At 42.2% G+C, this 13,785-nt stretch overlaps 1 protein-coding gene across 7 annotated transcripts in view; it reads left to right on the top strand.

Annotated features, from left to right (window-relative positions):
• Positions 1-13,361, top strand: part of GATA3 (GATA binding protein 3) — a 100,505-nt gene extending 87,144 nt beyond the window's left edge. For 6 of the 7 annotated variants that reach the window (XM_067469315.1, XM_067469316.1, XM_067469319.1 and 3 more), the window contains exons 5-6: positions 9,556-9,681; positions 11,926-13,361. In XM_067469315.1, coding sequence (XP_067325416.1) covers positions 9,556-9,681; positions 11,926-12,210 — 411 coding nt within the window. In that variant the 3' untranslated portion in view covers positions 12,211-13,361. The remainder of the gene's footprint in view (positions 1-9,555; positions 9,682-11,925) is intronic. The other variant, XM_067469320.1, reaches the window with a different exon arrangement.
• Positions 13,362-13,785: the final 424 nt, after the last annotated feature.

Below are 13,785 nucleotides of genomic sequence, written 5' to 3'. Positions count from 1 at the left end.
AAAGTGGCAATAGGCAAGAGCTCAGTCCATCCTGGGAGAACCTAAAGGAAGTGCTGACCTCTCTTTTCACCATGCTGCTTCTGGCCTTTTTGAATGCTTGGATGGAAAAATGCCTCTGGCAACCAGGAATGGTTGGTCCCTCAAGGCAGCATTGGTACTTACTGCTCTCCATGGAATGACTCTTGACTTATCAAAACCCATCACTTTGGCTCCCAAACTTGTCCTCACGTTATACATGAAGTCAATCTATCCATTAGTATATATTAGGTATAGGCAAACTTCAACCCTACAGATGTTTTGGACTTCAACTCCCACCATTCCTACTGACTGTTAGGAATGGTGGAAGCTGAAGTCCAAAACACCTGGAGGGCTGAAGTTTGCCCATGCCTGGTATATAGGGTATATTTGGTGTCTAATAATGTTACAGTGAGTTTTATCCCTTGATACGTGTTTATTTCAGTTATGCAGAAATGCAGGACATTCTTTTAAAAAGTGTGTCATGCCTAATGACCAGGTTTCTAGAGCTGAGACTCATTGAAGAGTACATAGGCTGCCCAGAATATCCCCTTTCCCCAAAACAAAGCAAAACACCCCCTAAAATCAAGTAGCTTTGGAAACACAGGGGGACAAAAAGTGAATTATTGATTCTGGAGGTTTCTAGGTTTCGGTGGTCTAGATAGGCCAATGATGTAAAAAGTAGAGTAAATAGATGTTCTTTAGGAATCTCTAGTTTCCACCCAAGAGATTCCAAGAAAGATCATATTAATCATATCTGCAAATAACTAAATCAACAAAAGATAAACCTGCAAATGTGGAGAGTGAAATATACATCCTGTTTTTCCCCAACATGTCAAGCTCAGTTGGATCTTATGTACTGAATCCGCCAACACTCAGTTTCAACATGTTACAAGATTCCTGTGTAAGTCACACTCAGATAGCTCACACTATAATAAAATAAATAAGAGCAAGCCATTTATGACACAATTCAAAAACACACAGATAATAATAATAATAATAATAATAATAATAATAATAATACTTTATTTATACCCCGCCACCATCTCCCAAAAGGGATTCGTGGTGGATTACAAAGCACGTAGAAGTGCAAACAGAATACATAAAATACAGTAAAATACATATAACACACAACATTGTCAATTTACATAAAAACAGCATTAAACCTCTTCTAGTTTAAATAGAAATACTCAATAAAAAAACACCAATAGCTGCAGATTAAAATGATGCCATATCGGAACATTGCAGTATCTGCCCGATTACAGATGTATAATGTACACAATTTATTTAGAATAGTAATGAAGTTTTTTATGTAGAGAAAATCTGTGCCTCTCTCTTTCACCTGTACATCAGAGGCAAGGACCATGTTTTTAGAACAAGAGAAGAACCAGCCTTTTCCTATGTTCACTGCTGACCCTTTCCGCTTTTCTCGGTTTCTTTAAATACAAGGGAAAACAATACAGGGACCTCACGATCTTTCCCCATCAATGGGAAAAATAGCTTGCTTTGGGGGACAAAAATGAGAAGAACAACAGCCTGAGGGGGAAAGGGTTAAGAACCCCCTCCCCTTACTACTGCTCTCCTTAAAAACACCAATTTCCCCCCTCCACAGATGTTTTGTATTAGTTAAAAAGTTGGAGGAGATTTACACATGACTGCGTGTACCATGTTGTTTGGCCCTAAGGGAATGGGACATTTGTTTGTTTCTACATCTGTTTCTCTAAATGTTTTTGGATGGCTTACAAGGCTGTTCAGGGAAAGAACTTTAAATGAAGTTGAGGGTAGGAGCGGGCATTGAGGACTCTGGAGGGAAGTTGGGATGGAATACAACTCAGCGTGGTCCACTTATAGACCTGTCGCCCTTCAGCCTTCTGTAGTACTCTTGGCCCTCTGTCCCCATGAATTTTGTATTTATGGATTCAACTATCCATGATTTGAAAATATGTTCCAAAAAGCAAAACTTGATTTTGCAATTGTATATGGAACATAGACCATGAGAAGATCAAATCAGGAAATAAAGCCCAACTGCTCACTGGAGGGAAGGATATTAGAGGCAAAGATGAAGTACATTGGCCACTTAATGAGAAGACAGGAAAGCTTGGAGAAGATTATGCTGCGGAAAAAGGAAAACAAGGGAAAGATGGATGGATTATATCCTTGAAGGGACACACTTGACTCTGAAGGAGCTGGGGGTGGCGACGGCAGACAGGGAGCTCTGGCATGGAGTGGTCCATGAGGTCACAAAGAGGCGGAAGCAACTGAACGAATAACCAACAACAACAATATGGAACATTATTTTACTAATGCCATATTACAGTGTAGATGCATGTTCAGCTTGTGATTTACTAAGACTCATAAATCCCTTTCACATGTTCATTTAGAGTAGCCAGATATTCCTGTACTGCCTCTCATAGAATCATAGAATCAAAGAGTTGGAAGAGACCTCATGGGCCATCCAGTCCAACCCATTCTGCCAAGAAGCAGGAATATTGCATTCAAATCACCCCTGACAGATGGCCATCCAGCCCCTGTTTAAAAGCTTCCAAAGAAGGAGCCTCCACCACACTCTGGGGCAGAGAGTTCCACTGCTGAACGGCTCTCACAGTCAGGAAGTTCTTCCTCATGTTCAGATGGAATCTCCTCTCTTGTAGTTTGAAGCCATTGTTCCTCTCTATCTATTCTGTGCTGCATTTCCCTTGCTGCATCATCTGCTCCTTTTCTCCCAAGCTGAATACTGTTTTACATTGGGAAGAAGACAGAGGCAAAGAAGGTGTTAAGTAGTTCTGCCTTTTTTCTGATAGAATTTATCTCCTACCTCTGTGCCATGGCTATATCATTTTCTTGTTCTTCTTTTGCCTCTTTTATGGCTTTTAGCCTCTTCACCAAGCCCGCGCTCAGTCCACACCTTAGCTTTTCCAACTTTCTCTAAATATGTGCCGGCTATTCACTCGAGTTCCTCTGGTGATTTCCCCCCTTGCCCATTTCTTGAACATGTCCCTTTTAAATAAGATTCCTTGTTATTTTTTAAAATAACATTCGTGAGGGTGAGGACTTAAGGAAGATAAGACTGATCCTCTGACTTGGAATAAAATAGCTCCATATGGGCTGTTTGTTTGTTGCTTGACTACATTCATTCGTCATGGTGTACTGTTGTTGAGACCAACAAAGTAACAGCAGTTGGTTTTTGAGTTTTAGAATTTTTTTATTTACAGCTTGACCTTCACAACACATGAGCACTCAAGAGCATTGTGTCTATGTGTAGGCAGACAAAGAACACGGTTGCTAGGTCAGCAGCTTCCCATTTCTTTAGATTTTGCAGCCTGATCTTAAGATTAGGGGTTAGGTCCTTATTTATTAATTTAATTTATTTATTTACAGCTTTTATATTCCGCCCTTCTCACCCCGCAGGGGATTCAGGGCGGATTACAGTGTACACATATATGGCAAACATTCAATGCCAGTTTTTGACATACAAACATATACAGACATACACAGAGGCTATTTAACTTTTTCTGGCTGCCAGGGGAGCTGTCGCTTTCATCGTCCATCTGCAATGATGATGAAGTACTTCCGCATTCCCCGCATGCTTCCCCGCTGGAATGCTTTGCTGGAGTCTTCTTTATGGCCTCATAAATCAGTTAATTTAGCCTCCCCACACTTTTAGGTGGTACCTAATTTTCCTACTTGACAGATGCAACTGTCTTTCGGGTTGCAAAGGTCGACAACAGGCTACACAGAATTGGTTGGAAACCCACTCCAACCCGGGCTGGCTTCGAACTCATGACCTTTTGGTCAGAGTGATCTTAATGCAGCTGACACTCAGCCAGTTGCACCACAATCCCGGTGCTTATGGTGTCATAGAGTGGCAGGCAAAGATTGGGAGACAGGTTAGATCAGGGCAGTCAAGGTAGATGGACCTAGATTTTGGATAAAACTAACTACTCAGGTAGCAGGACAACTTGTAGATGAGAAAAGGCAAGCAAAACATTTTCAGTAACCGACATGCTTGCTAGCTTTCCTTGCGGGCACATTTGGGCCAAAGTTAATTGCCCTCCCTCTAGATCCCTCCACAATCCTATAAGCAAGCCCAGATACTCACTTTTCTTCTGTAGTCTCTCTCAAAATGGCAACGTGGTATCACTTCCTGCTACCATTTTGAGAGGGACTTCAGAAGAAAATTGAGGAATTTGGGAATAGTGAGAGTTCTGGGTGTTTATAGGGTTTGGGTGGGAGTATTTTTATGTACATTTCTTCATTTAGGGGGCTTTCTGTATGATTTTTAAAAGGGGAGTTGGGGGACTTTAGGGGCACAGAAGTGGGGTCCAGGATCCACATGCTGTCCATGGGTTGCTTTATGCATCCATGTGCTTCAGCAATTACATCATGTTTAGTTGTCTGTGCATCACACATGACACAGCGACATTTCCCCCCTACATTGCTGCAGGGTCTCACTCTTAGCTCTTGGGGAGTTTCACCCCAGACCCAGTAATACTGACGCCAGGCTCATGAGCCAAAATACCGGCACTCCACCTTGTTCCAAAGGGCAGCCACTGGCTCCCTTCCCAGTCTCATCACCTTGGTCCTAGCCTTTGGTGTCCCGGTGCTTCACAAATGGAACGCGCATAGAGACACCTTTGTGCTGAGCTGCAGAGCATTGGCACCAGCGGAGAATGGGTGGAGATGGGTGCCTAGACTTTACAGCCAACAAGCGTATAAAAATCAAACATTGCACTCGTCTAGTGCCACTCGCCTTGAGATATGTCTCCCTCTCCGAGACTTGGGCACAGTAATTCTGTGAAATTTCAGCTGGCACAGTGACATCTGGCAACCATTGGGTAAGTGAGCGAGCCGCAAGCAAATAAATATGCAGGTCCCTCCACACCTTACATTTCTGGCATCTCTAGTTAAGAGGATAAAGTAAGGAGTTGGTGGGAAATATCTCTGCCCAAGAACTAGAAAAGCAACTTCTACACAAAATAGAGCACTCCGACCATTAGTTTGGTTCTCCTGTTAGTTTCAGATTCAGTTTCCAGAATCCCTGACAATTGCTCAGGCTGGTGGAGGCTTATGGGAGTTGATGCTTAAAGACTAAAACCACTCTGGTAGACCAATACTGCCTAAGTGACATAGGGAAAGGTGCTGTAGTTGTGTTTCCATGAGTACACTGACTCTGCCTTCAAAGTTCACCAATCATTGCTAATTGCTGTGTTTATCAAACTTCTCTTTCCAACCCCCACTTTGCTCCTTTGATTTTTACTTTTTTCAGCCCATGTATACAGCAAAACCATAAGGTTATTGAATCCATGGGCTTCTGTACATGACTGCTGCTGGTGTGTGCTTTAAGCTTGGTGGATCATTTGTTCTTCAGATCTAGTCTATAGAGCAGTGGTTCTCAACCTGGGGTCCCCAGATGTTTTTGGCCTTCAACTCCCAGAGATCCTAACAGCTGGTAAACTGGCTGGGATTTCTGGGAGTTGTAGGCCAAAACATCTGGGGACCTCAGGTTGAGAACCACTGCTATATAGCACTGTGCTCCTCCAGGTGTTCTGGGATTCAGCTCTCATAGTTCCTAACATCAGATAAGCTGGCTGGGATTTCTGGGAGCTGAAGTCCAAAACACCTGGAGGAGCAGAGTTTCAGAAACACTGCTGTAGAGAATATTGGTTGTGTCAATACCATTGATGCAATGTGATCAAAAGGAATTATCATAAACCACTGGAAATTAACTGTACCCTCAATTTCATGACAAAGTAGTGAGTAACTCACTTTTGTTGAATGGACTTCAAATGGAAAGATAGCCTTAGCTGATATTCTTAAAGCAGACAATCCTTATAATGCAGGGATCCTATCTAGGGTATTAAGGAACAGTCCTCTGTTCTTGACATTTTACAGAACAAAATCAGGTTCTTTGCAAGCAAACAACATTACTGTTCAGTCAAGATGGCAAAAGTAATGAGGAAGAACAAGCTAATAGGAGCTGCCCTGGTTGCTTGTGCTGAGCCTACTGAGAAGGACAATGCTCCATCCTCTCCTCTCCCTCCTTGAGTTGACTGAATGCAAACTACAGTGTTCCCTTGCTACTTGGCGGTTCACTTTTCGCAGATTTGCTGTTTCGCAGGTTTTTGCCTCCTAGTTTATGAATGGTTGCCGTTGCCCAGAGCGGTGTTCTAATCTCGCCTCCTGGCAACAATGGAGTGTGAGAAGGGGTTTCACAGAGAGATTGCAAAGCAATCAAGAAAGATTGCAAAGCAAAGCAGAGATAGCTAGCAAAAAAAGGTGTGCTGTGCCTTTAAATCTCTCCTCACTTCTGCCTCACCCTTGGAACTCAATATACATATATAGCATCCCTACTTTGTGGATTTTCACTTTTTGCGGGTGATCCTGGAACGTAACACCCACAATAAGTTGAACTAAGTTTGTGGCAACTGAAGTAGACTTTGAACAAACTGGGAAGGTGGAAGGAGAAGACAGAAGCTTTGACATTTTAAAAGCAGCTGAAAAAACACGACGGCAGAGAATTAATCAGGGCAGTCCCTGGCAAATCAGGACAGTAGGTGGTTATGCAATAGATATTTGAGGACCAATCACACGCATATGACTTGGAGGATTGTTGAATTTCCATGCGGAATGCCAAAATTGTGTGGGGCATGCATATGCATCTAAACTTTTCCAGGGTATGAAATGTTGCTAATATACCTTGGGCCTAAAATACCTTGAAAGTGCCAGATCCTGTCAGATCTTGAAAGCTAAGCTGGATCAGGTCTAGTTAGTACTTGGAAGGCAGACTGCTAGGGAACACTTTAGAGGAAGGCAATGGCAAAACCACCTCTGAGTACTCTTTGCCTCAGAATGTCTCATGCAATTCATGGGGTTATTACTACATGACTTGAAGGCACGTACTTTACTTACATGATACATTCAGCTTGTCAAGTAAAAATATACTGGACTTGCAAGCCATGCACTCAGAACAGAAGCTTTGTGGGGCAAACCTTTAACTTTTGGGGGGGGGGGGGGAATTCATCATAGCAGAATTTGATCCACAGTAGTTGTTGACAACTTATATATTTCAATAACCTCCATTCCTGAAATACCAGGATTGTGCCAATAAAGGATGAGAGATATATCAACACTCTCAGGAGAACCTCAACCTTTTAAGAAAAAGAAAACCCTAGAAAGGAGACAATGCCTCAAAGAGCCAAATTTACACTGTCTATGATCAGAATCTGCAGAATACCATTGGAAAGTGAGGAGGAGGAGGAAATAGGCTGGCAAAGGGAATGGAGTATATTTTCAACACACTGTAGTATTTACAGCCGGGTCCATTTATTCAGAATCCATCCTTGGCATCTTCTAAGTGGCATTAAAATTGGATAAACCAAGGCTGAACCAAACCTCTGGTAGATATAGCACCATGTTCCCTTGGCATGGCTAGAGCATTAAATTGGCTTTTAAACCAAGCTGAAAAGCTGGCAGGCAGATAGCAGGCCAACAAAGAAGCTTGTCACTTAAATACAATTTCCCTTCTGGAATATGATGCAATAGAGTCAATATTTTGTTAGTGAGCGAAAGCAAGTTCCAATAAGGTAGTGGCCAAGGGCATCAGCTGTTAGCTAAATGCCTCTTGTTCTCATCTCCAAGCAGTTGGCTAGCCTTTTCATTTGGGTTGCTTCTCACACCAGAAGCAACTTGCAGTTTCTCAGGTCACTCCTGACACGACAAAAAATAATAATAATTGGGTTGCTGTGAGTTTTCTGGGCTGTATGGCCTTTTCCAGAAGCATTCTCTCCTGACGTTTCAGTGGGCCTTTTCCTTCTCCTTTGGCAACCTATCTCTAAAATGGACATTAAAGTGCAGGGTTTTAAAAACTTTTTGAGCAGTGATTTTTTTCTAAAATAAAAAATATATTGGCGGAATTAATGAGAAGTGTTTTTAGAATTTACAAAAACACTACAGTCAGTCCTTCACATTTATGGGTTTCACTTATCAGATTTTATTATTTGATGCTTTGATTAATATGTTCCCTCTAGAAATCTCTAGCTCCCCCAGCACAACTCTCTGGTCAATTTCTGGCAGCAGTTGACCATACAGTTGTACTAGAGGACCTTACGTCTTACTTACTTAGGCGATCCCTTGTTGGACGAGTAAGATGGTCTTCCATTATGGGTTTCCTTCTGGGTCCGCATGTGGCTGTGGAGCCCTATTCTTGCTCTGCATCTTCTTCCGCAGTGTGGGCATTGGTTTCCAGGTGGAAGGCGGTCCCGGTCGGGGTTGGCTTGACGCGCCTTCCTCCTGGCACGTTTCTCTCTTTCACCCTCCATTCGTGCCTCCTCGAATTCTGCAGTACTGCTGGTCATAGCTGACCTCCAGCTGGAGCGCTCAAGGGCCAGGGCTTCCCAGTTCTCAGTGTCTATGCCAGAGTTTTTAAGGTTGGCTTTGAGGCCATCTTTAAATCTCTTTTCCTGCCCACCAACATTCCATTTTCCATTCTTAAGTTCAGAGTAGAGCAACTGCTTTGGGAAACGGTGGTCAGGCATCCGGACAACGTGGTGGCCCAGCGGAGTTGATGTTGGAGGACCATCGCTTCAGTGCTGGTGGTCTTTGCTTCTTCCAGCACTCTGACGTTTGTCCGCTTGTCTTCCCAAGAGATTTGCAGGATTTTCCTAGGACCTAGAGATTTGTAGAGAGCACACACCTTTAGGGCCTCCAGTGTGATTCTTGGTCACTTTCTGGTGGATACTCTCCACTTGACTTGCATCATTCACAACAAAGCCCAATTTCTATGGTTATTGGAGATCATGGGATCTCCAGTCCAACATGACTGGCTCATAACTCAACAAAGATTGTACTGAGGCATAAAAATTGGCTTTTTTTATAACAAGAGACAGAAAGATAACAGTTCACACTTGGCATTTTCTAACATGGACGCTGGATATTTTTCACCCCTGGACTTTCTATAGGGATCCTTTGATGTAAGAAAACCACTCTGCACACGTTTAGAGGGACTACCATTTCTCTTGTTGCTTCTTATGTTCCTTGACTCTAATTTTTTTATTAGCCTGCTTGTGTTTTCTCATATAAATTGAAAAATAATAGGGAGATTTCCTCTTATTTGTTACATTATGGTAGCATCAATGATAAAAACTTGTGTCATGTTAAAATAACAATTAATATATCAATGTTTTTAATTTTAATTAATTTAATCAGTGGGACTTCTGCTGAAAAAATGCCACTTTCATTGGCTTCACTTAACTTAGATCTTATATTGCTTGTTGCATAAGACTAGGTTGGATCTGGAGATATCCAACCTAGAGATAGAGAATTCAATGGGATTTGAGTTGAATCCCAGGAAGTTCAATGGGTCTGCTTTAAGTTAGGTTATATCCAGCTCTGATCCCTTTTTTAAGGACATGAGAAGTTGTCCATAATTATACTGTAATTGCAATGCATCTTTGGGATGGTTGTAGTTTTCCTGCTCCTGCTCTTGAAGCATCCACTTCCGATGGTTTTGTGATGTGTTTGTGTTCTCTCTTTTCTCTCCAGTCAGCTGCAAGAAGGGCAGGGACATCATGCGCAAACTGCCAGACCACCACCACGACCCTCTGGCGGAGGAACGCTAATGGCGACCCAGTGTGCAATGCCTGTGGGCTGTACTACAAGCTCCACAATGTAAGTGCGATGATCACTTTCTCATTAACGCCTCTGAGGTTAAATTAAATGCACAAGTGCAATGGCAAAATTGAATTAATTGCAGAGCACATCTGGGCAGCATCCCCTTTGGGCTCCCCAAATGCAACAATACTTCAATCCACCTCATTGAACTCTAATTCATCCTAAATGAAGTTTTGCTAATAGGTGTAAATTGGTGATGAGTATCACCTCACCTGGACGAAACTCATACCTCATCCTCCAGTCCTATTGCAACTTTTTCAGTTCCATCAGAATTGGGTCTCAGAGTTTGGCTTTCGTATATATGGTACGAGTATCTGATAGAGTTCCATCTCATAACCTGGTATAGCAATGTAAAGGTAGCCAAGGCATTACAGAAGGAACCTATCAAACAAGACTAGAATAGTGTCACATTGGATTATAGAACTGTAATGAATTGAAAAGACCTTTTAAGGACATTTTCACTCCTTGCTCCATTGGAATAATACCACTGGATGACTCAGGCAGTCACTAATTTGAATAGCTCTGCTTTGATGTCCCTTGTACTTTTTCCCATTTTTATGTCACACTTTCTGAGCTGCAGAAATTCCCATTTAAACCCCTTCCACGGCCATTTGAGGTTAAATGGGGGTAGCTATTCTAAATGCATTTAATAATTTCTGACTTAAGCATGGTTTAGCTACCCTCTCCTTGTTTCCCTGCTCAGTTTCCTCTCGACGGCGAGTTAAGGAAACACAGAAAAATCTCCCCAATGTCTGCTGTGTTTTCCATGATGGTTTTCTTGAGATGAAGAGATTCTTTGCCATGGATTGAAACATACATACATACATACATATATATTCCCTCCTATGGACTCTGTTCCATATGCTCCATTATTTCACAGGAAAACTGGGATACATGTAGCCAAGCAAATTATATTAACGAGTTGGTGTATTCTTCATCATTAACAACTTCTGCCATCTAGACCACATTTTGATCTTGCTTGGTCATACATGGCCAATTTTTGTCTGTGAAATGTTGGAAAGTATACTGTTTTCTCATGACAAAGGAAGGAGAACCCATGGTCTTCTGGATCTTTTTGGACTACATGTCCCAGCATTGATCGCCTTTTTTATGTTGGTGAAAGCTGCTGAGATGTTCAGTCTAATGGAAGCTGGAGGACAGAAGCGTTCTCACTTTTGTCATTAAAAGAAATAGGACTACATGAACAGCAAAACAAAGGAGTGCCACTCTTGTGAAACACATGATTCACCAGTTGAAAACCAGTTGAAAACCAGAGTTAATAGCTATTGGGATAGTCTCTGTACTGGCCTATGATGTCCCATAACTACTCAGCCAATTTCAGGCAAGTTCGAGTTTAGAATGAAACATATATTAAGAAACCACATCCTCTTGGTTTTAATTTCCTTTGCAAAAAAACAAAAAACAAAAACTCCCCATCATTATCTGGGTTAGATTAAGCAACTCCTCAACCTGGGGACTTCCAGCTGTCTTGGAGAACAGCATCCATTATCTGAGGCAGACACCACTCATTGGCTAGGGATGATAGAATCTGCAGTGTAATCCATTTGGAGAATGGAGGAAGCTGGAGATTTTTTTGGACTTCAGGTGTTTTGGATTTCAGTTCCCAGAATACCTGACCATTGAACAAGCTGATTAGTTAGGGTTCTGGTTGGTTCTGGTGCCACAGGTTGGGCAGGCCTGAGTTAGAGCATGGAAAATAGTTTTTGGACACTAGTTACTCCAGATACCATGGCCATGAGGAATTCTGGCTGATGGTGTCTCCCAAAAGTTACACTGCAAGGTTCTGATCTCTTACTTCCACTGCTGAATGGCTCTCACAATCAGGAAGTTCCTCCTCATGTTCAGTTTTATCAGTAGTTAAAACTAGCTTCCATCAATTCAAACTAAAGTGCCAGAGTGTCAACCTCATATGGGCCCATTTCAGCCTACTCGAGGACAAAAGGCTGCTCAAAATCCATGTTTTTAGTCTGGGTCGGAAAGATTCAAGGGTGGGGGCGAATCTAATATCTTTCAGGAGGGTATTCCAGAACAACCCACTATTCAGACTTAAATTCATGGACTGAATAGACATTGCTATTCCATTTTTCAACTTGGCCACACTTTGCTAGGAGAAAGTCTGGGTCAGGTCTTGCTATGTTTGTCAAATGAGTGTTTGTTTTGGGAAAGCAGGGTTGTGTGATGCGATGACCCCACAAAAAAATTAATTGACTTGTTGTTTAGATTAACAGACCCCTGACTATGAAGAAGGAAGGCATCCAGACCCGAAACCGAAAAATGTCTAGCAAGTCGAAAAAGTGCAAAAAGGTCCACGACAGCTTGGACGATTTCCCCAAGAGCAGCTCCTTCAACCCGGCCGCCCTCTCGAGACACATGTCCTCCATCAGCCACATTTCGCCCTTCAGCCATTCGGGTCACATGCTCACCACGCCGACCCCGATGCACCCGCCTTCCAGCCTGTCGTTCGGACCTCACCACCCGTCCAGTATGGTCACCGCCATGGGCTAAGAGTGCGCCTGGGAGAGAGAGAGAAAGAAAGAAAGAGACTTCCCCGCTCGACTTGCTTTTCTTTAAAGTTCTCAAAAGGAGGGGTACGGTTTTTGATAGACTTGCCTTCGTTGCTGGCGAAGAGAGCATCTTTGGAACTTTCAAAGCCCTTGGGAAATGGATGCAGAATAATAATAATAATAATATACTAAGGAAGAGTAAAAAAAAAAGGAACAAAAAGGAGAAAATGTTAAAAGTTGAAGTCATTAAAATGAACAGTCTCAAGGAAAGGCAACTGTTTGCTGTATTCTCAAAGGTCTATGTGTTCTTCCCACCACTGATTTGGGATCCCATTTGTGAATAAACCATTCCGACACAAAGTCACTCTTGAACTGGGTTTCTAGTGCTGTGAAGATGACACAATCAGACACCCTGGCATCCTTGTTTCCCCCCCGAAATCCCCAGTCCCAAGCAGGTCGATGCAGAACACTGTATAACTTATATTGTAAGTAATCATGTACATTTTTGGAGAAGACTTTGACATCTGGTTCACTGTATAGAAAAAGAAAGAAAGAAGGAAAGAAGGAAAAAAAGAAAGAAAGAAAGAGCTCGGAGGTTTTGGTCAAAGCACCACAAATGAAATGCTGAGATGAACAATTCACGGTACAATCCAAGAGGAATGAGGTCAAACCGGCAAATGGACAAACTGCCAGTTGTGGGTTTTTTTGGTTTTTATTTTATTTTGTTTTGCTTCTCTCTCTTTCTCTTTCTCTCTTTCTCCACTTACTGGCTCAAGTTGTTTTGATGCATTAAAAATAAATTAATCCAAGTTGTAGGCAAATCATTCATTCCAGGTTATGGGCCTCTGAATTAAGGGGGATCTTTTTGGAACGGTTTCAGGGCAATTGATGTGACATTCTGCTTCTTGCCACGATGAGTTTGTCCGGGCCTTTACGCATTGTGAACAAGTTCTTGTAATTGTTGTTTGTATGTATAACTCAAAGCACCAAAATAAGACAAGATGTAGATTTATTTCATCCTATGATACAGACTGAATGGTTGTAAAAAATTTACTTACGGCTAGTGTTAAGAACTGCGCTTTTGGTTTTGTTTTCATATTTTTCCTCCTTTTTTTTGGAGAATAAACTAGATTAAATTCTGTTGATTTGATGTCGGCCTGTACTTTGGGAAGGATGGGAACTCTGGGACTTCAATCCAGTTGCTAGTATCAATTACAGTAAACTCATAGAATCACAGAGTTGGAAGAGACCTCATGGGCCATCCAGTCCAACCCCCTACCAAGAAGCAGGAACATTGCATTCAAAGCACCCCCAACCAATGGTCATCCAGCCTCTGTTTAAATGCCTCTAAGGAAGGAGCCTCCACCACACTCTCGGGCAGAGAGTTCCATTGCTGAACAGCTCTAACAGTCAGGAAGTTCTTCCTAATGTTCCTAATGTTTTATTTCAACTCACTGAAGTAAATCGTAAAGTAAAGGTAAAGGTTTTCCCTTTGACATTAACTCTAGTCGTGTCCAACTCTGGGGGGTGGTGCTCATTTCAATTTCTAAGTCAAAGAGCCGGCATTGTCCCTAGA

This window comes from Anolis sagrei, chromosome 5 (genome assembly GCF_037176765.1).
Source record: "Anolis sagrei isolate rAnoSag1 chromosome 5, rAnoSag1.mat, whole genome shotgun sequence".
Classification (NCBI taxonomy): domain Eukaryota; kingdom Metazoa; phylum Chordata; class Lepidosauria; order Squamata; family Dactyloidae; genus Anolis; species Anolis sagrei.
Note: the sequence above shows the minus strand (reverse complement) of the source record. Positions and strands in the feature narration are given on the sequence as shown.